The sequence below is a fragment of the Marmota monax genome, unplaced genomic scaffold (genome assembly GCF_021218885.2).
Source record: "Marmota monax isolate L192 unplaced genomic scaffold, Marmota_monax_Labrador192_F-V1.1 WCK01_AAM20220418_F8-fsc00215, whole genome shotgun sequence".
Lineage (NCBI taxonomy): Eukaryota > Metazoa > Chordata > Mammalia > Rodentia > Sciuridae > Marmota > Marmota monax.
The window spans coordinates 1,019,062-1,043,185 of record NW_026695214.1 but is presented as its reverse complement, the minus strand read 5'-3'; the positions used below and the strand labels follow the sequence as shown (position 1 = coordinate 1,043,185).

Sequence of the window (24,124 nt, the reverse complement as noted above, 5' to 3'; positions counted from 1 at the left end):
GTCCTTGCTCAGGTCTGGACGGCCATCTTAAGTGACAAAGGCTCACCCCACCCCATACCAACCGCAGCCTTCACCTCCACATTGGGGCCCCCGGCTCTGACCCCCGAGCCTGCCCCTAGAAGCCCAGAAGCGCAGCCCTGTCCTGCCTCTCTCCTGGAGGGCGGGCGGCCTTCCTGTCTCAGCTCTGCCTGGTCTCTGTCTTTCATTTCTCTCCCGCCCCCTCCCTTCCTGGCTTTCCCTTCACCTAGGAGTCGGCACACGCTGTCCCCCTGGCAGAGCCTCCAGGTGGCACTGAGTGTCAGCGGGCTTCTGCCAAGGTCAGATCCCAACACCGGCCTCCACTTGCTTCCTCTCCCGCCTGGTGCCTAGGACTCAGTGCCTGGGTGCCAGCTCTGCTTTGGGTGTCCCCAGGAGGTGCCGGGAACTCGCTTCAGATGCCAAGACACAGCCAGGGGCCAGCAGCTGCCAGCTGGGCGAGGACACTTCACACCTGGCCCTCAGCAAAGGGCCATCTCGCCGGGCAGGCGGCGGCCAGAAGGTGTGGAGTTTTGGTAGGAAGGAGTCAAGCGTGAGAAGGCCCAGGCGCTGGGAGGGTCGGTGCTGACCTGGGGGGAGCGAGGCGCTGACCAGACGGCGGGGTTGAACAGGACTCACCTGGGACGCGCTCATGTCCTGGCCTCTTCAGGCTGAGACAATCTGGGGAAGGAGGCGCTGAGGGAGACACAAAGCAGCCACTAAACCCAGGGTCACTCTGGGCTCCCTGCAGACAGCGCCCAGGGCCAGCGCCTTCCTCCTCACCATGCTCAAGAGCATGTGCAGAGAGGCCCAGGGCGCCCCAGCGTTTCCCGCCTTTCTGCCCCCAGGACCCATCTGAAGAGGCGACCTCGCTGTCACGGTCACCCATGTCCCTGGGGGCTGTGCCGTGCAGTTCCCAGACCTCTGCAGAGTTACGACCCATTCTACTTCTAATCATTGGCCTTGAAGAAAATAATTATGAAAACGGAAAAAAAGATTCAAAGGTAAGGCCTTTCCCGGGGAGCTTGCCTGTCTTCCTGTTCCAGTTCTGACCACAGGTCACGCCCATCAGGTGACGGCAGGAAGCCCCTCGGTGAGGTCACCGAGGAGATCGTGGCCAGGGAAGAAGCAAGACCAGCGGCAGCCAGGGCGGATGGTGCGGCCTGCCTGGGCGGGAGACGGTTTCCCAGGCACAGATTTCTCTCAGCACTAACCCGGCCCCGATGATTCCCATCTGCTGGTAAAGATGCCAACAAGGAAGGACAGAGCCACCGGCTCGCAGACCCACCCCCAGACCTGTACCAACAGAGGCCACGTCCAGAGACACCGTGAGTGTGCCTGTGAGAGGGCGCGGACCCCAGTGACCTCCAGCTGTTCTGGACGGCCTTCCATCTGGGCCCCCATGAGCCGAGGCCACACCCAGGGAGCAGAGGCTCAGGGCCTCCACTGCACACAGGAGGCCAGGTCCAGCGGCAGGAAGCCGGACAGCAAGACTGGGGAGAACAGAAGCCACCTCGCCTGCCTCAGGAGCTGCCAGGCTCAGGGGGTTTGGTTTCGTCCCTGGAGAGTGAGGGCAGTGTGGCAGAGAGACCTGAGGCTGGCTCTGCAGGGGCGTGGCAGAAAGGGGTGGGGTCCCTGAGGCCCAGCAGGTGAAGCCAGGGCTTCCTGCTCACTATGGAGACTGCATTTTACCTAGAGGCTCTTTATGTGCTAGCATTTGGGCCGGGGAGAAGGAAACCAGGCATTTCCTGTAGGAATGAAAGAACTGGTCGTTACGAATCTCTCCTAAGTGTCACTTACTAACAGGTTAACTGCATTTTCATTCATTAATGTATTTTAGTAGGAAAAAAAATAAAGAAAAAGAATCCATAATTTAGGATATGGAAGGATGATGTTTTCAATGGGTGTAAACAAGGACTTCTCAACTCTGGGGCTACTGGGATTTTGGATGGGGCTATTCTGTAGTGAGGGACTGTCTTGTCCACTGTAGAATGTTGAGCAGTGACCCTGCCCTACACCCCTACATGCCACCAGTGTATAAACCACTTGTCATCACAGAGATGTCTCTAGAAAACGCAGATGCCCCCTAGGAAGCACCATGGAAGAATCACTGACCTAAACCCAGCGTGGGGGTGCCCACCTGTAATCCCAGTGACTCAGGAGGCTGAGGCAGGAGGATCGCGAGTTCAAAGCCAGCCTCAGCAAAAGTGATGCTTTAAGCAACTCAGTGAGACCCTGTCGCTAAATAAAACACAAAACAGGGCTGGGAATGTGGCTCGGTGGTTGAGCGCCCCTGAGTTCAATCCCTGGTACTCTCCAGGCTCCCGTAAAAAAAAAAAAAAAAAAAAGGGTTGAGGGTGTGATTCAATGGTGAGACACCCCTGGGTTGAATTCCAGTACAAAGAATCAGTGATCTAACCCCTTCTGCCACATTTTGTCCCATTGTCCCAGAGGTGGAACACCTATCATCCCAGCAACTTGGGAGGCTGAGGCAGGAGGATCACAAGTTCAAGTTCGATTTCAGCAACTTAGCAAGACCCTGTCCCCAAATAAACACACTGAAAGGGCTAAGGGTGCAGCTCAGTGATAGAGCAACCGTGCATTCAAGCCCCAGCACCCAAACAAACGAGACCCCCAAACATAAATAGAGCATGTAATACTCAACATGATCGTTTAAGAAAATAATTATAGATATTAGTGTAAGACATAAGCTCTAGATGATTTCCAACTGACTTTAATGCAGCTCTGTCAATTTCATCAAAATATTTTCAGAATTGAAAACTCGGGGCATAGTGGGTTCATGTACATCTCAGGGGACTGAGGAAGAGCACTCGTGCAGTGGGACCTTCCCGGGCAGACCACCTGAGAAGGGTCGTGGGCAGAGCCTCTGGATGCTGGAAGGGCCAGGGCGGGAGCTGCCAACAGGGTCTGGGGCCTCAAGCAGGAAAAGCGGCTCCAAGGGGGTCAAAGCCCGGGACCCCAGCCCGCAGGGCTACACTAGGACACATCTCTGTCTGGATTCAGATTCACACTCCACTTCTTTGTTTTTTGAAACCAGGACTGAACCCAGGGACACTTGACACTGAGCCACATCCCCAGCCATATTTTGTATTTTTATTTAGAGTCTCACTGAGCTGCTTAGCACCTCGCTTTTGCTGAGGCTGGCTTTGAACTCATGATCCTCCTGCCTCAGCCTCCCCCGCTGATGGGATTACAGGTGTGTGCCACTGCACCTGGCTCCTTTGCTTATTAATTGGATGACCTGGGGCAAGCTTGTCAACCTTTCTGGGCCTGGTTTTCTCTTCTAATAAAATGCAGCAATATATTAAAATTTTATGGAATGAGCCAGGCACAGTGACCACGTCTGTAATCCCAGTGACTTGAGAGGCTGAGTCAGGAGGATGGCAAGTTTAAGGCCAGTCTTGGCAATTTAGTGAGACCCTGTCTCAAAATAAAAAAGGCTGGAAATGTAGCTCAGGGGTAGAGCACCCCTGGGTTCAATCCCTAGTTCCCCAGTCCCCCCGGGGCCAAAAAAACCCCCACAAAAACAAGACAAAACAAGATAGCAACAAAAGACAGTCCTTCAGTTAAGTCCCAGTGTCCTAAACCCAGCTACATCAAGGAAAAATTCTTCCCTGCAAACCACAAGGTGCTCAGCATGGCCATCTGGTGCGCTTTTATAAATTTTATTCTGAGATGGGGTCTTGCTAAGTGGCCCAGGCTGGCCCCCAACTCCTGGGCTCCTGCCTTAGCCTCCTGAGTTGCGGGGACTGCCAGCACGGCCACGTCGTCCCTTCCTTTATGTCTGAGTGGCTTCTTGGAGAGGGGACGCACTAGGAACTCATCCAGCCAGGGTGCCTCCTCTGGACACTGCATCCCCAACATGGCCAGCTCCCCGCTCCCCCAAACGGTGATTTCTCTCCTTATTCTAAAGGCACAGACGTTTCCCCCTAACAGCAGGGCAAGCTGGAATCATTAAAGAGACGATTGCACAGCAGAGCCCCCTGCACTGGTGACTGCCACCGCATGTCACAGTCACTCACGGCCACGGAGGCAGACTCTGCCGAAAGTCCCCTGGAGTTCCAGGGGCACAGGAGACTCCTGTCAAGGACTTGGAGTGGAGGACAGCCGCGGTCAGGAGAGGACTCCAGTGCCAGGGGCGGCTTCAAGGCCAAACGCAGGGTCATCACTGGTCACTGCCCCCCACGGGGGTGGCCAGCCGGGGTTAATGCCCCAGTCACCACACTGGGACGGAGGTGCAGGGAGAAGCAGGCAAAGGAAACCGAACAGCTCTCAAAAGGCTCGGTAACGGCGGGAGGAGAGGCCACGCTGCAAACCCAAGACCCAGGAAGACCTGCTCCCCCGGGGGCCAGCCGCGGAGGCCCGCCCCTGCGCCCCACCCAGAGGGCACCAGGGACTCGTCCCCAGGATCCGCGGTGGGTCAGCACTGACACCTAAGAAAGGCTTTAGAGCCAGGCGTGGTCACCACACCTGTAATCCCAGTGACTCAGGAGGCTGAGGCAGGAGGATCACAAGTTCAAGGCCAGCCTCGACAACTTGGCCCCTGTCTCTAAATAAAAATAAAAAGGGTTGGGGGTGTGGCTCAGTGGTAGAGCACCCCTGGGTTCAATCCCCGATATCAATAAATACATTTTTAAAAGAAGTAGAAATAAGTAAAAATTTAAAAATCAATGGACATATCTCCAGAAATCTAAAAACGAAACTGTCATGGAAATCAATGACCTTAAAAACACAATTTGAAAATCAAACAAAAATCAGAAAGAAACAAGAACAAATAGAAAACAGAATAAAAAATACCTCTAAAAACATTTTTTTGTGTGCTGGGGTTGAAGGCGGGGGTGCTCTTACCACCAGCTGCATCCCACCCCTTTGTCAGTTGTATTCTGACCCAGGGTCTCCTTAAGTGGCTGGGGCTGGTCTTAAACTGCTGATCCTCCCTCGCGGCCTCCCCGCCTCCCCGCCTCCCGGCCTCCCAGCGTCAGTCATTCCAGGCATTCCCAGCCACGCCCAGCTAGGAATACCATCGGGTTCTAGCCCGCCACGCCGCCTCCCCGGGGGACACTGGGGGGTCACACACAAAAAGGACAAGGAACCCAGAAGGTGGATCAGAAAGCTGAGGTCTCACCTGGGAAGGCCCAGCGGAGGCCACCGGCCGGCAGACGTGGGCCCGCCCGGCTTCGACGGCCGCAGGACGGTCCAGGCTCCGAGGGGGAGTCTCCTGCAAGACAGAGCGACAGAGTGAGCCGGGCCTGGGGGGGACCGGCTGCGGGGGGAGGAGAGGCCCAGCGGAACCGCGGAGGCCGAGCGGAGGCCCAGCTGCTCCTCTGAAGGGAGCCCCGCAAAGACGGGGGGGGGGGGCACGCGGGAGCTCGGAGCAGAGACCCCGCCGGGGCCCGGGCAGCCGGAGTGGGACCGGAAGGCGGCTCCTTGCCAAGCGCAGATTTGCAGGCCCGTGGTGCAGGCCTGGGACCCCCCACCCCCGTGACCGGAGGCTAGGGAGGGAGGACTGCAGTCGAGGCCATCCCGGTAGCGAAGAGAAATGAAGCCGGCGCCTGGGCGCACGCCTGTAATCCCCCGCGGCTGGGGAGGCTGAGACAGGAGGATCTTGAGCTCAAAGCCAGCCTCAGCAATTCAGCGAGGCCCTGAGCACTCAGTGAGACCGGTCTCTAAACGAAGTACAAAATGGGGCTGGGGACTGGCCCTGCGGCCGAGCGCCCCTGGGTCAATCCCGCACCCAAAGCACAAAACAGAAAACCTGGCTGAACCGCGGGGCGCTCTGGAAGGCGGGCTCCGGGCTTGGGGAAGGAGTGGAGCCTCCTCGGAGGCGGGAAATGAAGTGAGTGCTCTCACCGAGCGGCCGAACCACCCAGACCAGCGCCATCAGTCCCTCCCCCTGCGTCCCACCCGGATCCCGGCCCCAGCCCCGCCTGATCCCGTCGGCCCCTCCCAGCCCCAATTCTTCCCTCAGTTTCCCCAAACAGAAACTTCCCCCAGAGTTCCGGTTTTCTTGAACCTGGCGGGGCTCTGCCGGGGGCCGCAGCCCCAGTCCTTTTTACTTACTTTGAGACCCGGTCGGCTAAATTGCCCAGGATGGCCCCAAACTCCATCCTCCGGCCTCAGCCTCCCCGGGGGCTGGGATGAGAGGCCGGCCCCACCGCACCTGGCTAGGAGCTGTGATGGATTTTAAAATCCATCCAACCTATTCTCATTGGGCATTTAAAACAGCCCCTGGCTCTGAGGGCTGGGGTGCGGCTCGGTGGGGGAGCCCGTGAGACCCCGGTTCAGCAGCCTTTGTTGAAGTGGCCTTGGTGCCCACACCCGTGATCCCTGCTGCTGGGAGGCTGAGCCCCCAAGGTCACCAGCTCCGAGCCCGCCTGGGCGACTTAGAGAGGCCTGTCTTCAAACAAGTCCTAACACTGCTAAATACATGAAATGAAAATCCTGGCTGTGGGCACAGCCCAGTACGAGGAGCAACCTGGGGGCCCTGGGGTCCTCACCACCTGTGAAGAAAGCCAGGAAGCAAAAATCTTCATCTTCAACTGATGTACTCAGCTTCGGGGTTTTGGCTCAGTCTGTTTGGGTTTGGTGCCAGTGAACCTCCCAGCCACGGAGCTTCAGCCTAACAAATTTAAAAAAGTGGAGATAGTAACGGAGAAAACCATGATCTATCCAGATAATGGAAAATCCATTGAAATTAAGTTCAGGCAAAGTGAAAAACTCACAAGATATTGTGTTTTTTAACCTCATCGACATTAATTTTAACGTAAAAAAAAATCAGAAAACAAGGTGGAGATGGTGGTTCATGTCTATGATCTCAGGATCACAAGGTTGAGACTAGCCTCAGCAATTTAGCACAACCCTGTCTCAAAATAAAAAGATGCAGTGTGGCTCAGTGGTAGAGCACCACTGGACTCAATCCCAGGAGAGAGAGAGAGAGAGAGAGAGAGAGAGAGAGAGAGAGAGAGAGAGAACAAAGTTTTGAGTTAAACTAATAAAAACTTGTATATAAAAATGAAAATGAGGGCCTGGGGCTGGGACTCAGCGGCAGAGCGCTTGCCTGGCATGGGTAAGGCACCAGGTTCTGTCCCCAGCATCACATGAAAATAATCAAATAAAACAAAGGCATGTTGTCCATCGACAACTACAAAAATATCAAATGAGAAATTCCATGCTGTCCAAAGCAGTCTACAGGTAGATTACATTCAGCCCGTACTCTGCTCCACTGAGCGTCTGTTTGCTTGTCACAAGGGCTTTAAAACATTGAGCCACCTCCCCAGACGTTCTTATTTTTTCTTTTGAGACAGAGTCTCTATAGGTTGCTGAGAGCCTTGCTAAATTGCCCAGGCGGCCTGGAACCTGGGATCCTCCTGCCTCAGCCTCTCAAGTCTCAGGGAAGAGAGGAGAGGACCGCCTTGCCCAGGTAGAACATTCCACTTTTGTTTCGGGGGACCAGGGATTGAATGCCCAGCCGCTGAGTGACACCACCATCCATTTTACTTTCTGAGTCCAGCGCTCACTGCCTTGGTGAGGCAGGACACGGCGTGCACACCTCTTGGCACACGCTCGGAAGTTGCTGGAATCATAGGCAGAGCCTCCGCACTCAGCTCAAATTCTGCTCTTGCAAGACCTTTTGGCAGGATGGCTGCAGCCTTGTTGACCCTCTTGTCCTGTCACACATTCCCCAGGTGGGGGGGGACAGCCAGGGGCTCTCAGGGCAAAGCTTCTCCCCTGGCCACATACCGACCTACGGACTATGAAGCTTCACGGCAAGTGACGAGGACATTACCTTCTGTGTCCAGACTGCGGCTATCCCAAGATTCAGAGCCCAAATGCGTTTTGAGCCAATCCAAAGCCTGCATAAACCTCACCTCAGAGCAGGTCTGACATGAACACCTTACACCTCACCTCAGAGCAGTTCTGACATGATCACCTTACACCTCACCTCAGAGCAGTTCTGACATGAACACCTTACACCTCACCTCAGAGCAGTTCTGACATGAACACCTTACACCTCACCTCAGAGCAGTTCTGACATGAACACCTTACACCTCACCTCAGAGCAGTTCTGACATGAACACCTTACACCTCACCTCAGAGCAGTTCTAACATGATCACCTTACACCTCACCTCAGAGCAGTTCTGACATGAACACCTTACACCTCACCTCAGAGCAGTTCTGACATGAACACCTTACACCTCACCTCAGAGCAGTTCTGACATGATCACCTTACACCTCACCTCAGAGCAGTTCTGACATGAACACCTTACACCTCACCTCAGAGCAGTTCTGACATGAACACCTTACACCTCACCTCAGAGCAGTTCTGACATGAACACCTTACACCTCACCTCAGAGCAGTTCTAACATGAACACCTTACACCTCACCTCAGAGCAGTTCTGACATGAACACCTTACACCTCACCTCAGAGCAGTTCTGACATGAACACCTTACACCTCACCTCAGAGCAGTTCTAACATGAACACCTTACACCTCACCTCAGAGCAGTTCTGACATGAACACCTTACACCTCACCTCAGAGCAGTTCTGACATGAACACCTTACACCTCACCTCAGAGCAGTTCTGACATGAACACCTTACACCTCACCTCAGAGCAGTTCTGACATGAACACCTTACACCTCACCTCAGAGCAGTTCTGACATGAACACCTTACACCTCACCTCAGAGCAGTTCTAACATGAACACCTTACACCTCACCTCAGAGCAGTTCTAACATGAACACCTTACACCTCACCTCAGAGCAGTTCTGACATGAACACCTTACACCTCACCTCAGAGCAGTTCTAACATGATCACCTTACACCTCACCTCAGAGCAGTTCTGACATGATCACCTTACACCTCACCTCAGAGCAGTTCTGACATGAACACCTTACACCTCACCTCAGAGCAGTTCTAACATGAACACCTTACACCTCACCTCAGAGCAGTTCTAACATGAACACCTTACACCTCACCTCAGAGCAGTTCTAACATGAACACCTTACACCTCACCTCAGAGCAGTTCTAACATGAACACCTTACACCTCACCTCAGAGCAGTTCTAACATGAACACCTTACACCTCACCTCAGAGCAGTTCTGACATGAACACCTTACACCTCACCTCAGAGCAGTTCTAACATGAACACCTTACACCTCACCTCAGAGCAGTTCTAACATGAACACCTTACACCTCACCTCAGAGCAGTTCTGACATGAACACCTTACACCTCACCTCAGAGCAGTTCTGACATGATCACCTTACACCTCACCTCAGAGCAGTTCTGACATGAACACCTTACACCTCACCTCAGAGCAGTTCTAACATGAACACCTTACACCTCACCTCAGAGCAGTTCTGACATGAACACCTTACACCTCACCTCAGAGCAGTTCTGACATGATCACCTTACACCTCACCTCAGAGCAGTTCTGACATGAACACCTTACACCTCACCTCAGAGCAGTTCTGACATGAACACCTTACACCTCACCTCAGAGCAGTTCTGACATGAACACCTTACACCTCACCTCAGAGCAGTTCTGACATGAACACCTTACACCTCACCTCAGAGCAGTTCTAACATGAACACCTTACACCTCACCTCAGAGCAGTTCTGACATGAACACCTTACACCTCACCTCAGAGCAGTTCTGACATGAACACCTTACACCTCACCTCAGAGCAGTTCTGACATGAACACCTTACACCTCACCTCAGAGCAGTTCTGACATGATCACCTTACACCTCACCTCAGAGCAGTTCTGACATGAACACCTTACACCTCACCTCAGAGCAGTTCTGACATGAACACCTTACACCTCACCTCAGAGCAGTTCTGACATGATCACCTTACCCCTTTTCCCAGAGCACTTCTAAAATGAACACCTTATTCCGTACCTTAAAGCAGTTCTAACGTGAACACCATATACTTCATTCCAGAGCAGTTCTAACTTGAGTTGTGCACCTGTGTCCTCTTATTTCTGAATATTATATAGATTTACAATTTAAAATCCTCTTTCAGATCTGGACGTGTAGCTCCGTGGGAGAGTCTTGCCAGCATACATGGATGCTGTGTCAATTCCCAGCACTGCAAAGACAACAAGTATCCACCATTCAGTGAGTCTTCCTCTCAATGTTGAATTCTTTAATCCCGAATTATAAATGTTCATAGCAATATGAAGCTTTTTTTGTTCTCTAATGGACATTAGAGGCTGGATATATGTGCACACACCTGTAATCCCAGTGACTGTGACGGCTGAGGAAATGGGATCCCAAGTTCAAGTCCCATATCAGAATTTCAGCAAGACTCTCCTTTGAAATAAATATTAAAAACTGCTGAAAGTAGGTCTTTGGACATGGCTCAGGGACAGAGCACTCGACTCTCATGTGTGATGCACTGGGTTCCATCCTCAGCACCACATATAAAAAATAAAATAAAGTTATTGTGTTGACCTACAACTAAAAAATATAAAATAAACAGGGGATGTGTCTCAGTGCAAAGCCCCTCTGTATTCAACACTCAGTATGAAACATAAACAACAACCCCCCCCACACCCATACACTCCCCTCACACACCTTATAGGCTGGGAATGTAACTCAGTGGGATGGTGAGTGTGTAGCATGCACAAGACCCTGGGTTCAGGCCCCAGGACCAGATGTGGTGCCATGCACCTGTAGTCCCAGCAACCTGGGAGGCTGAGGCCGGATTTACTTTAGCCCAGGTTCAAGACCAGCCTGGGAAACATAGTGAAGCCGTGTTTTGTGGCATATTTTTAATACAAGCAGAGTGATGACTTTCATGTTTTTGCTCAAGGTTAGTTTGAGGTCATGTGCAGCAGTGCACACCTATAATCCCAATGCTTAGTAGGCTGAGGCAGGAAGATCACAAGTTCAAAGCCAGCCTCAGCAACTTAGCAAGGCCCTAAGCAACTCATTTTTTGAGACCCTGTCCCTAAATAAAATACAGAAATAGGTTGGGGATGTGGCTCAGTGGTTAAGTTCCCCTGAAGTCAATCCCTGATATGCCCCCCCAAAACAAAATCACTTTCATCATTTATTTTTTGTGGTTCCACACAAGCTTTAGGGTATGAAGACTGTCATTGAAAGACTGCAGTGAACATCTAGATCACGTTGGGTGTCATGGATACTTTCATAGTATGGATTCTTTCAATGCATGAAAATGGTATATCTTTCCTTTTTTGTAATCTTCACAATTTCATTCAATGTTTTATAGTGTTATTACAGAGATATTTTACCTCTTTGATTAAATTTATTCCTAGGTATTTTTTTTTATTTTGCTGTGCTGGGGATTGAACTGAGGGTTTCACATTTGCCAACAAACACTCCACCACTGATCTATATCCCAAGCTTTATTATTTTGGGGGGAACAGAATCTCACAAAGATGCCCAGGGTGGCCAAAAGATGACCAGTGCTGACAGGGGAGTGGGGAAAAGGAGCCCCTGTCCACTGTGGGTAGGAATGTAACACACAGCCCTTATGGAAAACTGTGGCATTTCCTTAAAATAAAAATAGAGCTTCCACGTATTCCAGCAACCCCACTACCAAGGGTACGTGCAAATAAAGCTGAATCAGTTCATTGAAGAGACACCTGCCCTTCTGTGTTCCTTGCGGCACTGTTAGCACAGCAGCCAGGAAACCAAACCAGCCTCACGCCCACCAGTTGATGGGGCAATGGAGAAAACGTGGTAGATCATACAGTGGGATGCTATTTCAGCCATACAAAAGGAGGGAATCCTGCCATTTGAAACAGCGTGGATGGGACTAGAGGTCATTATATAAGTGAAAGAAACTAGGCTCTGAAAAACTACTCATGACCACACTCATGTGGACCTCAAAGAGTTGACTTCATAAAAGTTGAGAGTAGAGCTGGGTATGATGCACACACCTGTAAACCCAGCTACTTGGGAGGCTGAGGCAGGAGGATCACAATTCAAGGTCAGCCTCCGCAACTTAGTGAGACAATTTTTAAAAAATAGAAAAGAGTGGTGATGTGACTCAGTGGCTAAGCACCCCTGGGTTCAGTTCCTGTTCCACACACACACACACACACACACACACGTTGAGAGTAGAATGGTGGACAGCTGAGGCTGCGGAGGGAAGGGAGTGGGTGGGTAGGCTGGCCAGTGCATGCTGAGCCAGTTAGGAGGTGAGTTCTGGTGTCTGTGACACAGTAGGACAATTACAGGTGATAATTGATAATAAAATATAATGCTCTGTATGTTTAAAAAAACTAGGAAAGATAGTGCACATTTCAGCACAAATACAATAAAGTTTAAGCAGAGAGACGTTGCCCTGATTGGAACATCGCACAATGCATACGTATTGAAATCACATGCTCCTCCATAACCATGTTCAATTTTTATATTTTTAACTAAAAAAAAAAAAATGGTGAGTGAGGAACTTCTTCCCGATGGTGAACAGATTTTATTCTTCAAATTTTCGTCTTATGGTTTTCACATGAGTCGATGATTTTGCCTCAGGTCATGACTGTGAGGACTGAGAAATGACCACGACTGTTTATTTTTGGCTGGAAGTCCCAGCAGCAGGGGACACTCCCAGGAGGACTGAAGAGCCCGGGGCCATGTTGGCGATGCCAGGCAGCTGGGTCTGCCTGTGTCCACCGAGATCTGGCTCCGCTGCCGGAAGCCGGTGCCGTGGGACTCCTGTGGGAAGTGTTCCAGGGCTGCCCACGGTACTTCAGGTACTGCAAGTGCGTCTCCAGGCCCCTCCCTGGTGCCTGCCCCCCACTCAGTGGCCACCGAGGCAGGTGGCAGGACCCTTGGCCACGGGAGGTCAGAGTTGAGCTCTGCTCTGGCCTGAACAAGACCCCCCAGGATCTTCCCAGGCAGGCTTCCTGCCTTCCTGGCTCTCGGGCGTTGGTTAACGGAGGTTGAGAGGGCGGAGGACGAGGCACACCAGCAGTGCCTGTCATGCGGGACCAGCACAGCGCTCTTCAGTGGGTGAAGGAAGCTGCTCAGCGTCAACATGGCCGTTGTGGTGGAGATCTGGAAGGTTCCTGCAAGGCTGGGCTCCCGGTGTGCCATGTTCAGAGGTGCCTCCCAGACCTCAGGAGGAGAGACAGGGGAGGAAAAACAGGGGGCCAGTTCACAATCAGACGTGAAGGTCAGCCTTGCTCCTTCCAAATCTCACATGGAGCCTATTACCGCCTTAGCAAGCCGCCTCGCAGCCTGCCTCTCGCCAAGCTCCTGAGGCGGGTCAAGTACTTGCAATCCTCCTGCCTCAGTCTTCAAGTTGCTGGGATTACAGGCGTGCACTGCCACACCCAGGCCAAAATTCATATTTTAAAAAATGGGGTTGCTAGGCTCATTGTACAAGTGGGCAGTGGAATTCCTTGGAAGCTCCCCAGAGGTGGAAAGAACTTTTAGGGTCTGTGTCAACCTCCTGATTCTGGGCCCTGAGAGCTGGGGTGGGGGTGTCCTCCGCCTCCCCGGGGGGAGTGGCTGGCCCCACCCTCAGGAGGCATGGACCCACAGGGGGCTCCTGCCTTGTGCTGTGCTGGACCCAAAAGCCACCTACCTTGAACTCCGTGTGAGAGATCTCGTCCCTGGCCGTGTTCGAAGGTTTCGTTGGGTTCTTCTTTTTTCTGCACACGTAATCTAGATCTTCTATTTTGAAACCAAATCTAAGTGAGTAAATCAAAGGATTTTGATTAAAACAGTGGACGTCATATAAATTTGCAGTTGCTTCTTAAGGCAAACCAGAGGGACAGGTGATTCCTTGCAGGCCTGATCACAGATCACCATTGCCCATTCCTGTAACATTGTGAAAGTTCCTTAAGCCTGAAAATAAAACTCCAATTCTGAACCTGGCCTCCAGTCCTGTCCCAATCTGGTGACAGGCTCTTGTCCTGAAAGCCCCCAGGGCCCTCGTCACAGGTGCAGTCCTTCCCGAGGCCTGGAACCCTGGCTCCACGGCCGCCGCCTCCCCTCGCCGTGCGTGTCCTAGGCAAGGCACGTGGTGCACACCGCAGTCCCGGCTGCTCTGGAAGCCGAGGCAGGAGGACCTCAAGTTTGATCCTTATCAAGACTACCTCCAGAAATAAAATTTAGAAAAGGTCTGGGATGGGGCTGGGTAAAAAGAAGAACTACCAGCAGGGGCTGAGGGACCAGCCCCGAGGGCAGGGGCTGGGGGGCAGAACCAGGCAGTTGGCCCTGGGGGCCTTGCGGTGGAGTGCAGTGGCCAGGCTGGCGTGGCTGTCCTCCTGCACGTCTCCCCTCTGGGACACGGAGCAGCCGCAGGCCTCATCACTCACCTGGACTCTCGACTCAGGAACTCCGACTTCCTTCGCAAGCTGTTCCCTGCAATGGATCCCGGGGTAGGGGTTGTTCCTGAAGGCCCTGGTGAGGGTGTGCAGCTGAGAGGGGCTGTAGGTGGTGCGGCACCGTCGGGCCTCCTCACCTACGGTGGGTGGGAGAAGATTAGCAGGGGGCCACGGTGACCCACGGGCAGGGCAGAACCTCCAGGGCCTTGCCGGACCCTGGCTACCACCCAGCTGCATCCCTCCTGCTTGTGTTTGTGTGTGTGTGAGACAGGGTCGGCCTCCCCGGCAGCTGGCCTGCAGGAGTGTCCACGGCCCACAGTGCAGGCCTGCTGTGTCCCTGCTCCTGGCAGCAGCTGGCTCCCCTGTGGAGACAGATCTGCACAGGCTGCTTACTTCGCATCTGTTCTGGAAGTCGATCTCGCCCAGGGCCTTGGCTTGATTCCAAAGCCTCCTTAAGTTCTGGTCTCTCCTGGAATCTGTGTCTAGCTCTGCGATTCTGAAACCAGACCTATGTGGAGAAAAGAAAGCGAGACCCTGAAGAACAGCACAAGGTTCACGTTGGCAGCTCCACGGTGGGCCGTGACCCCACAAGCAAGCTGGACGTCCCTCCACGTAGCCATCTGGATCAGATGATGAACTTTATGCCATCTTAGGAGAGAAAAGAGCGCCTATTTTTGCATGCTTTGCTTTGTCTCCTTTCATTTCTTCATTCCTTTTTTCTTTGGGGTGATATTATGGATGGAACCCAGGGATGCTGTACTATTGAATCACATCCCCAGCCCTTTTTATCTTTTATTTCGAGACAAGGTCTTTCTACGTTGCCGACACCTTGAACTTGTGACCCTCCTGCCTCAGCCTTCTGAGCTGTGGGAACTGTGGTGGTACACTACCATGCCAGACCAAGGGCAACAGCTCTGTGGGCTGACTCTGAGTCCAGCAGAGTCTGCACATAGCCCTCAGCATGCTTGGAACCTGTGCCATCACAGTGCTTTTCCTTTCTTCCTTTCCAATTCCAGTTTTGGAGATATAGAATTTGTAACTTCAGTGACTCAGGAGGCTGAGGCTGGAGGACGGCAAGTTTGAGGCCTGCCTGGGTTACTTAGCAAGAACCCTGATCAAACTAGAAAGGGCTGAGGATGTAGCTCAGTAGTAGAGCTCCCTTGGGTTCAATCCAGTACTAGAAAGAAAGAAGAAAGAAAGAAAGAAAGAGGATTTGTAACTCACCTGGATTCTCGACTCATCAGTGTTGACTTCCACGGCAAGTTTCTGTTTGGTAGCATAATTTGGGTATGGCATCTGGTTAAAGGTGTCGATGAGGATTTTCAGCTGCTCTTTGGTGAACTTAGTGCGATCACGCCTACAGCTCCCTGGCATGGGCCCTGTGGAAAGATCAGGAAATAGGCACCATCAAGTGGGTTAGCTTACCTGGAGACGCCGGTCCTGCCTCTCATTTTCTCTCCCCTTTTGGAACCCAGAGCCCCCGGCAGGGAAGGGCTTCCTTCCCTCCCCACCACGCCCGTCAACACAGCTGATCTTCCAGCTTCTCCAGCTGACCCAAATGCTGCAACCCGACACGCAGGGTCCCGTTTTAGAGCCCCATAGAAAACGGTCGCGCTATTTTCGTGTAGATCATAAGCAATGGGCTAAGAGGATGTGCGACGGGTCCATCTGGGGATGAAGAACTGAACCCAGAAGCAAAGCCTGCGGCAGGGGCCATTAAGCCATTCCAGGTTTTCCGGTCAAGATCCCTGGGTCTGTCCTTATCACTCACCATCGCAGGCAAACTAGACCAATTTCCAGAATATTCCAAAAAAATGTTACGTGCACAAAATTAATCACAAAAGGAGTTCCAGGGGTTGGGGATGCAGCTTAGTGGTGAGGTACTGGCCTAGCAGGTGCAAGGCCCTGGACCGAGCCCCCAGGACCCCCAAAAGGAGGACTAAAAGGATTCCATACTTTGCCCAGAATCTCCAAAAGGAAAACACCACATCACGTGATTTTAGATACAGGATATCTCCTTGAAGTAGCCAAATCTGGAGAGTCTTTGGAGCATACCGTTTGTAACCTAATGGGACGCAGTGAACTGAGGCGAAGCCTTGCTGTGCTACTGGAGTTCTGGGGGCACGCCCGAGAGCATCTTTATTTGATCCTCCAATGCTGGTCCACCACCCCCTGCCCACTGCGCCTCACAGAGGGAGGCCCACCCTCCAGAGCTCATGCCGCGGGCTCTGACATGGGCCCAGGCCCCTGCAGGGAGCCGTGGTGATGCCCTGCCCGGCTTAGCCCTTGCGGGGCCTGCTGTTCCACAGGGCTCCACACTGTGCCCCCAGCCCAGCTGGCCCGGCTGCTCCACATCCGTGCACTGCCCCCTCCCTCCTAAGGTCACCGTGTCCCAGCGGCGCTCTCACTTCAGCCTCCTTTCTCTCTCCCTTGGCCTGATTCGGAGCTGAGATGCCTGGGTCCTGTCTGCATTCCCTCCTCCCACAGGGCGGCCCCCTGCCTGGCTGGGGAAATCCTAGTGGACCCGCCTGGGCCTGGAGTCCCGGGCAAGGGGAACACTAGACAGAATCAGCATGAAACCAGGCACCTGGCCCCTCTGGGCTCAGGGTCCCCGCGACAATGTGTGGCGCCTGATATCGCCCCTGTGAACCGAGGCTGAGTGACGCTCAGGGAAAATGACGGGTCTGACACCACAGGTTCCTAGCCATCTGCCAGGGGTCCTGCAGGGGGAAGCCTTGGGGGGGTGGGCGGGGCCCCCCTGTGGCCCTGTGCACTCTGGAGGCCGAGGGAGGCTTTCTCCAGCCCAGAGTTCAAGACCAGCCTGGAACACCAGCTGGGCAACCCCTAGAGGGCGGCAGAGACTCCTCTCAAAAAACAAAAAACCCCTCACAGGTCACACCATCTTGTGCCTCATTTGCATCTTGGGGGGCCTTGACTGCACCCACCCATTTATTTATTCATTTATTTTTGGTGCTGGGGATTGAACCATGAGCACTTCGCCACTGAGCCACTCCCCCAGCCCTTTTTATTTTTTGAGACAGAATCTTGCTAAGTTGCTGAGGCTGGCTTTGAACTTGTGATCCTCCTGCCTCAGCCTCCCCAGCCGATGGGATTATAGGTGTGCGCCATTGTGGCTGGCTCTCCATGGTACATTTAGGAGAATGTTGTAATAGCAAACAGTTGGCAAAATTTAAGTTGACCATCACCAAGGGAATATAAACAAAGTGTGGTGCATGATAGAATTTTATGCATTAGACCAAACTCATGGGGGAAAATTAGATTAGCAAGATAGATCCATCTAAAATACACTGCATTCAGCTGGTGAGGTGGTGCACGCCCGCCATCCCAGCGATTCTGGAGGCTGAGGCAAGAAGATGGCAAGTTTGAGGCCAGCTTGGGCAACTTAGCAAGACCCGAAGCAACTTGGTGGGACTTTTGTCTCAAATACCATCAGGGCTAGGGAGGTGGCTCAGGGGTTGAGCACCCCTGGGCTCAACACCCAGTCCCCACCACACACACCAAAAAAGGAATAGGATCACTGAGAAAATGACATGTGCATGATGATCGACAGCTGTGGTGACATCTGGGAGTCACCCATTTCCAGAAGGGACGCAGCCAATGTAAAGACCCAGAGAAAGTCTGGAGAAGGACACAGGGACAGGATATGAGGTCACAGACCCTCCAGGGAGCCAAATTAGATGGACAGTGGTAGGGACAGGAACTTTCATTCGGTGACACAGGCAGTCACCGAAGGCTGTGACCATCCACCAACAGTGTAATTGCATCACACCAGCTAGGGCAGGCTGAAGCATGGGTTGAGTGAGAAGATGGGGCGCTCGGCTGGGCACACCGTGGTCTGAGACATCTGTGAGACCAGTAGGCCATCAGATGGACACACCAAAGTTCAGGAGAAGACCTCTGGAAGCGGCTCTGAACCGACACTTGGCGCCTAGCTCAGAGAGGCCCCACAGATCCCTCCTTTACTGAGTCTGTCTCCCTTTGCTTTTCCCTTCCTCCTTCCTGAAGCAAGTTTGTCCTGTTGGACTCTTGAATATTTGCACCTTCCTAAAACCCCAATGCTCAAATGCGCAGAAAATGGAAGGTTTTTTAATGTCAGGGATTGAACCCAGGGGCCTTAACCTCTGAGCCACATCGCCAGCCCTTTTTTGTATTTTATTCAGAGACAGGGTCTCCTGAGTGGCTGAGGGCCTCCCTAAGTTGCTGAGACTGGCTTCGAACTCATGGTCCTCTTGCCTCAGCCTCCCAAATTGCTGGGATCACAGGTGTGCACCACCATGCTCAGCAAATGGCGTCTCTTCATAACACTACATCAGGGAAGCCTTTTTTTTCTTTCCCCAGGATGGATATTCAAATACTTAACCAACAGAATTTCCATAACTTCTAACAGGCCCAATTTCCTCCCCAAACCAGGTTAATCTGTCAGGTGGGCTGTGAACTTACTGTTTGAAGAGCTGTCTTGTGCCATGTTGGAAGAGAGTCTCAATGACCAAGAATCCATCCAAGAGATGAGTCGCTGGGCTGAGGCTGGGTTTTATATGATCAACCCAGATGGCTCCACCCTAAGTTAATCATTTGGATAATTCTCAAGTTCCTCCTCTAGTAATCTCATCATTTCTCTCTTAATCTAAGGTCTAGATAGGATTCCTGTCCAATCAATAGGGATTTAATCTTATACAAATTCACAGGAACCCCTACACCTAAACCACCACAAGAACATTTTAGCATACAGTAGCTTATCGTGCTGACACATGTTACATGTTCCTTACACACAGGATATTCCTTTTAGTTGTTTGGAAGTGATTTCCTCTTCTCTTAAAGGTGTCTGTGCAGGGATGATGTCCTTGAGACCCCAGAGGGCCACTGGCAAGCCCCAGAGGGATGGAACCCCAGGGAAAGGCTGAGTGCCAAGGTCTGATCTTGGACTTCCAGGCTTCAGAACTGCGAGAAGACAAACTGGCCAAGTCATGCATTGTGTGTTGCTTTCTTAGGGCCATCCTGGCTGATGAATGTGACACCCATTCCCCCTCTGAAGTCCCTAATGCCCGCTGAACAGGACACCGGCTCCTTGGCCAGGACTATGGCTGTCTCATGTTCTCGTGTTCCTTTCCAAACATGATCACTGATATCCAGAACACTCCTGCAGGTCACCCATCACACATGAGCTGCACAGGTTACAGAAAGGCTAAGTGGGGACAAGGGTGTCCTAGGGCTTCGAGAGGCAAGGCAGACACAACTGCAGAGCCACTGCAGGTGGTCAGATAACAGTGTTTGTTTGATACAGGGATTGAACCCAGGGGTGCTTTACCACTGAGCCACATCCCAGCCCTTTCTAGTTTTTATTTTGAGACCCAGTCTTGCCAAGTTGCTGGGGCTGGTCTCAAACTTGCCATCCTCCCACCTAAGCTTCCTGAGCTGCTGGGATCACACACATGCACCGCCACACCTGGCTACAGGTGGTCATTATTTTAACCAGCATGACTCAGTTTATCAGTTTGTCTTATGATCTTGCTGTTCTTGTGAGCCTGCTATGTTGTTACCTAGATGAAGCATGTGTTTCTTTCCACAGTGTCAGAAGTTACCGATTAACTGCAGATTCTCAGGCCACACCGCTTTATCAGGGCAGTCACTGACCTGGTGGTCATGTCAGGTCATCACAGGCTCTTCTGTTCCCATGGTGATCTCTGACATCTACAGCACTTGAGTCACACATCTCACTTTGCACAATGATAGGTAGGTTACACAAAGGCTAAGGGAGGGCCGAGGCAGCCATGGGGCTTCAGGAAGCCGACCTGGAGCAAAGGGCAAGAGCAGACGTGAAAGCAGAGTCCCTGGAGTTGGTCCCATAACACCAGGGAGCAGCCCGAGTACTGTTCAGGGAGCACAGCTGTCAAAGCACAAGCGCTTACTCTAGGCCAATGTCCCCACCAAAAGCAGCTTCACAGTGTCCTCTCAGAGTGGAACTTGTGTAGTTTTCATGGGCAGGAGGAACTCTACTGTGCTAAAGTCCGAGGACAGAGATTCAAGATTGTCACTGGAGATTTCCCTGAGCAAGGCTCATGATGAGTGTCCAGGTGACGGGATCAGGGTACCTCCTATCCAGTCTCAGTGTGCTCTTTCTTTTATGGATCTTGAGTGAGGGGGCTGCATTTTTTGGTAGTCTGACATGTTCAGTAAACTCATGGGGTTGGGTGTGGTGGCACACGCCTGTAATCCCAGCAGCTCTGGAGCCTGAGGCAGAAAGGTCACAAGATGGAGGTGAGCCTCAGCAATTTAGTGAGGCTCCAAAGCAACTTAGTGAGATCCCGTTTTAATAAAAAGTGCTGAAAGGTGGGTCAGTGGTAAGCACCCCTGGGTTCGATACCCAATAACACCAACAGACAAAGATCATGGGCTTGATTTCACTGACGTGGGTTTCATATGCCCATGCATCCATGTCCTTCTGATTAATTTGATAAGCTCATGAGTGGTCATGATCATTAACACGATCAATGTCTTTATCAGTTTGTGCCTATGCCAGACAGATTGTTGTTGTTTACTAGTACTAAGAAAATGTGTCAACACATTTGAATTCTTAAACTCAAAAGGAGTAGCTCATAGTAAACTACTGATTCTTAAGATGAAATCATTCAGAGCAGGGAGAAGCCGGAGAACTGATGTTCTACACACCACGAAGTCACTCAGGGCAGGCACAGCCTGAGAACTGCTGTTCTGTATACCATGGAGTTATGCAGGATGGGCACAGCCTAAGAACTGCTATTCTCTAATCCATGGAGTCAGTCAGGACAGGCACAGCCTTAGAACTGCTGTTCTGTATTCCATGGAGTCACTCAGAACAGTTGGAGCCTAAGACTGCTGTCCTACAGAGCATGGAGTCACTCAGGGCAGGTGCAGCCTGAGAACTGCTGCTCTCTACACCATTGAGGCACTCAGGTTTAGGTACAGCTTGAGCACTGTTGTTCTACACCAATGGAGTCACTCAGGGCAGGGACAGCCTGAGTTGTGTTGCTCTGTACACTAAGGAGGTATTCAGGCAGGCACAGCCTGAGAACTGCTGTTCTCTATGCAATAGAGGCACTCAGGGCAGACATAGTCTGACATCTCCTCTTGACACCATGGAGTCATTCAGGGCTGGCTGAGCCTGAGATTTCTGTCCTACACACCATGGAGTCACTCAGAGCAGAAGCATCTGGAGAACTGCTGCTCTGTATAAGGAAAATAAGAAGAGACACAGAGACAAGATGCAGAGGCAGGAAAAATGGCTGCTCATCCAAGCGGCCATGTTTATTTATACCTTTAGGTTCTATCAGGCAATTAGTGTCATCACCACATGATTGTTTATTGTATCAGTAAGGTTGATTTTTCCATATTTTCATTCTATAGTTAAAATATGCAATGTTATGTTAGGGTCTGTAAACAAGTCAAGATGGCGCCTGGCATTTTGCCAGAGGGAGTGGTTTGTGAAGTAACGCCAGTGAGCCATTAAGTGTGGAGATTCCTTATTGGTTGACTGCTGTATGTAGTTTATGTTAATTAAGATAAGCTGCGTGGAATGTATATATATCCCTCCTGTCCTACAATAAATGGCTCCCACTCCTGCTGTATCAATGTACACAAGTTGTTTGTCACCCCCCGGTTAGTTTGCCCAGCCAGCCGGGCTGCGGCAATGTTAGGAGATTTGTGTAGCTCTCAAGAAAGTCCATTGTTTAAAGTTACTGTTAGTGGGTAGGTTCAGGAGCACCAGAGCTTGGTGAAACACTGTAGTTATCTAATAACAAGTTCCTTTATTCCCAGGAGCTCTATGTCTGAGATCAAGGTCAAAGCTGATAAGACTCTAGCACAGAGCCTCCTTATGCAAGGCATTTCTTCAGCAGCCAGGCATTTCCTAGTAGCCAGGCATTCTGTCCCTTTGCACTGAAACTTCCCAACAGCCAGACATTCTATTCCTTTGTACAGTAATGTCCTTTGCCACCAAGCATGCCACAGTCATGAAGCTATCAGACACCCAGTACCAAACACAGAACCCTGACAGCTCTGTGCACCATAGAGTCACTCAGTGTGGGCACAGCCAGAGAACTGCTGTTCTACACACCATAGAGTTGCTCAGGATTAGATAGAGCCCGAGAAATGTTGTTCTACACACCATGAAGTCACTCAAGGCAGGCACAGCCTGACACCTGCTGTTCTGTACACCCTGAAGTCACTCAGGGGAGGTGGAGCCTGAGAAATGCTGTTCTATATACCATAGAGTCACTTAGGGTAGGTGTAGCTTGAGAAATACTATTCTGTGCACTATGGAGTCAAACAGGGCATGTGTAGCCTGAGACTGCTGTCCTAAACATCATGAAGTCACTCAGGGCAGAAGCAGCCTAAGAACCACTGTTTTGTACACCATGGAGTCACTGAGGAAGAGCACATCCTGAGAACGGCTGTTCTGTACACCTTGGAGTAACTCAGGGGAGGTACAGCTTGAGCACTGCTGTTTTACACACAATGGAGTCACTCAGGGCAGGGGCAACTTGAGAGGTGCTGTTCTGTATACCATGGAGTTATTCAGGCAGGCACAACCTGAGAACTGCTGTTCGCTACAAAATGGAGTCACTCAGGGAAGGAGCAGCCAGAGAACTGCTGTTCTACATATCATGGAGTCATTCTATGCAGGCACAGCCTGAGATCTGTTCTGCACATCATGGAGTCATTCAGGGCTGGCTGAGTCTGAAATTTCTGTCCTACACACCATGGAGTCACTCAGAGTAGAAGCAGCCTGAGAACTGCTGTCTGTACACCCTAGCATCAATCAGGGCAGGCACAGCCTGAGAGCTAATGATCTACACATTTAGAGTCACTCAGGGCACAATGGCCTGAGAACTGATATTATACACTCTATGGAGACACTCAGGGAAAGACAGCCAGAGAGCTACTGTTCAGTACAGCATGAAGTCACTCAGGGCAGGTGCAGCCTGAAAATGGCTATTCTATACAACATGGAGTCAATAGGGGCAGATAAAGCCTGAGGCGTGCTATTCTACACATCACAGAGTCACTTGGGTCAGATAAAACCTGAGAACTACTTTTCTACACACCTTGAAGTCACTCAGGGAGGGGAGTACACAGATGGGAAACTGCTGTTCTACACATCATGAAGCCATTCAGGACAGGTTCTATGTTACTATGTACACCCTGGTGTCATTCAGGGGAGTCGCAGCCTGAGAGCTGCTGTTCTACACACCATAGAGTCACTCAAGGCTGGCACAGTCTGAGAACTGGTATTCTCTACAATATGGAGTCACTGGGGCAGGTGCAGCCTGAGAGCTGCTGTTCTAGAAAACATGGAGTCACTCTGGGAAGGTTCAGCTTGAGAACTGCTGTTCTGTGCACCATGAACAGGTGGAGCAGAACAGTCACTTAGACACACCATGGAGTCACTCATTACAGGGGCATCCTGAGAACTGCTGTTCTGTACACCATATAGTGACTGAGGGCAGGCACAACCAGACAACTGCTGTTCTACACACCATGGAGTCACTCAGGGTTAGGTACAGCCTGATCTTTTCTGTTCTACACAAAATGGAGTTACTCAGGGCAGGGGCAGCCTGAGAACTGCTGCTCTGAAAATCATAGTGTTACTCAGGGTGGACACAGCAAGAGAACTGCTGTTCTAAACACCATAGAGTTATTCAGGACTAGGTAGAGCCTGAGAAATGGTGTTCTACACACCATGGGGACATTCAGGGCAGAAAAAGCCTGAGACTGCTGTTCTG

The 24,124-nt window shown here is 51.6% G+C and overlaps 1 protein-coding gene across 1 annotated transcript; it reads right to left on the bottom strand.

Moving 5' to 3' along the window:
- Positions 1-372: 372 nt before the first annotated feature.
- Positions 373-18,831, bottom strand: LOC124084140 (double homeobox protein A-like). Its single transcript, XM_046431118.1, has 8 exons — positions 18,807-18,831; positions 15,570-15,724; positions 14,739-14,853; positions 14,337-14,482; positions 13,601-13,706; positions 5,162-5,254; positions 655-711; positions 373-605 (listed from the first exon to the last, which is right to left on the bottom strand). The coding sequence occupies exons 1-8, from the start codon at positions 18,829-18,831 to the stop codon at positions 373-375; spliced, it is 930 nt and encodes a 309-aa protein (XP_046287074.1).
- Positions 18,832-24,124: the final 5,293 nt, after the last annotated feature.

Bases quoted from the DNA above. Each gene is read 5' to 3' on its own strand.
- LOC124084140 (XM_046431118.1), bottom strand. From the start codon at position 18,831: ATGGCACAAGACAGCTCTTCAAACA. The intron at 14,483-14,738 runs GTAAGCAGCCTG...CACCCACCGTAG, and splicing joins ACTTCCAGAACAGATGCGAA to GTGAGGAGGCCCGACGGTGC. The intron at 606-654 runs GTGAGTCCTGTT...CGCTCCCCCCAG, and splicing joins AGGACATGAGCGCGTCCCAG to GTCAGCACCGACCCTCCCAG.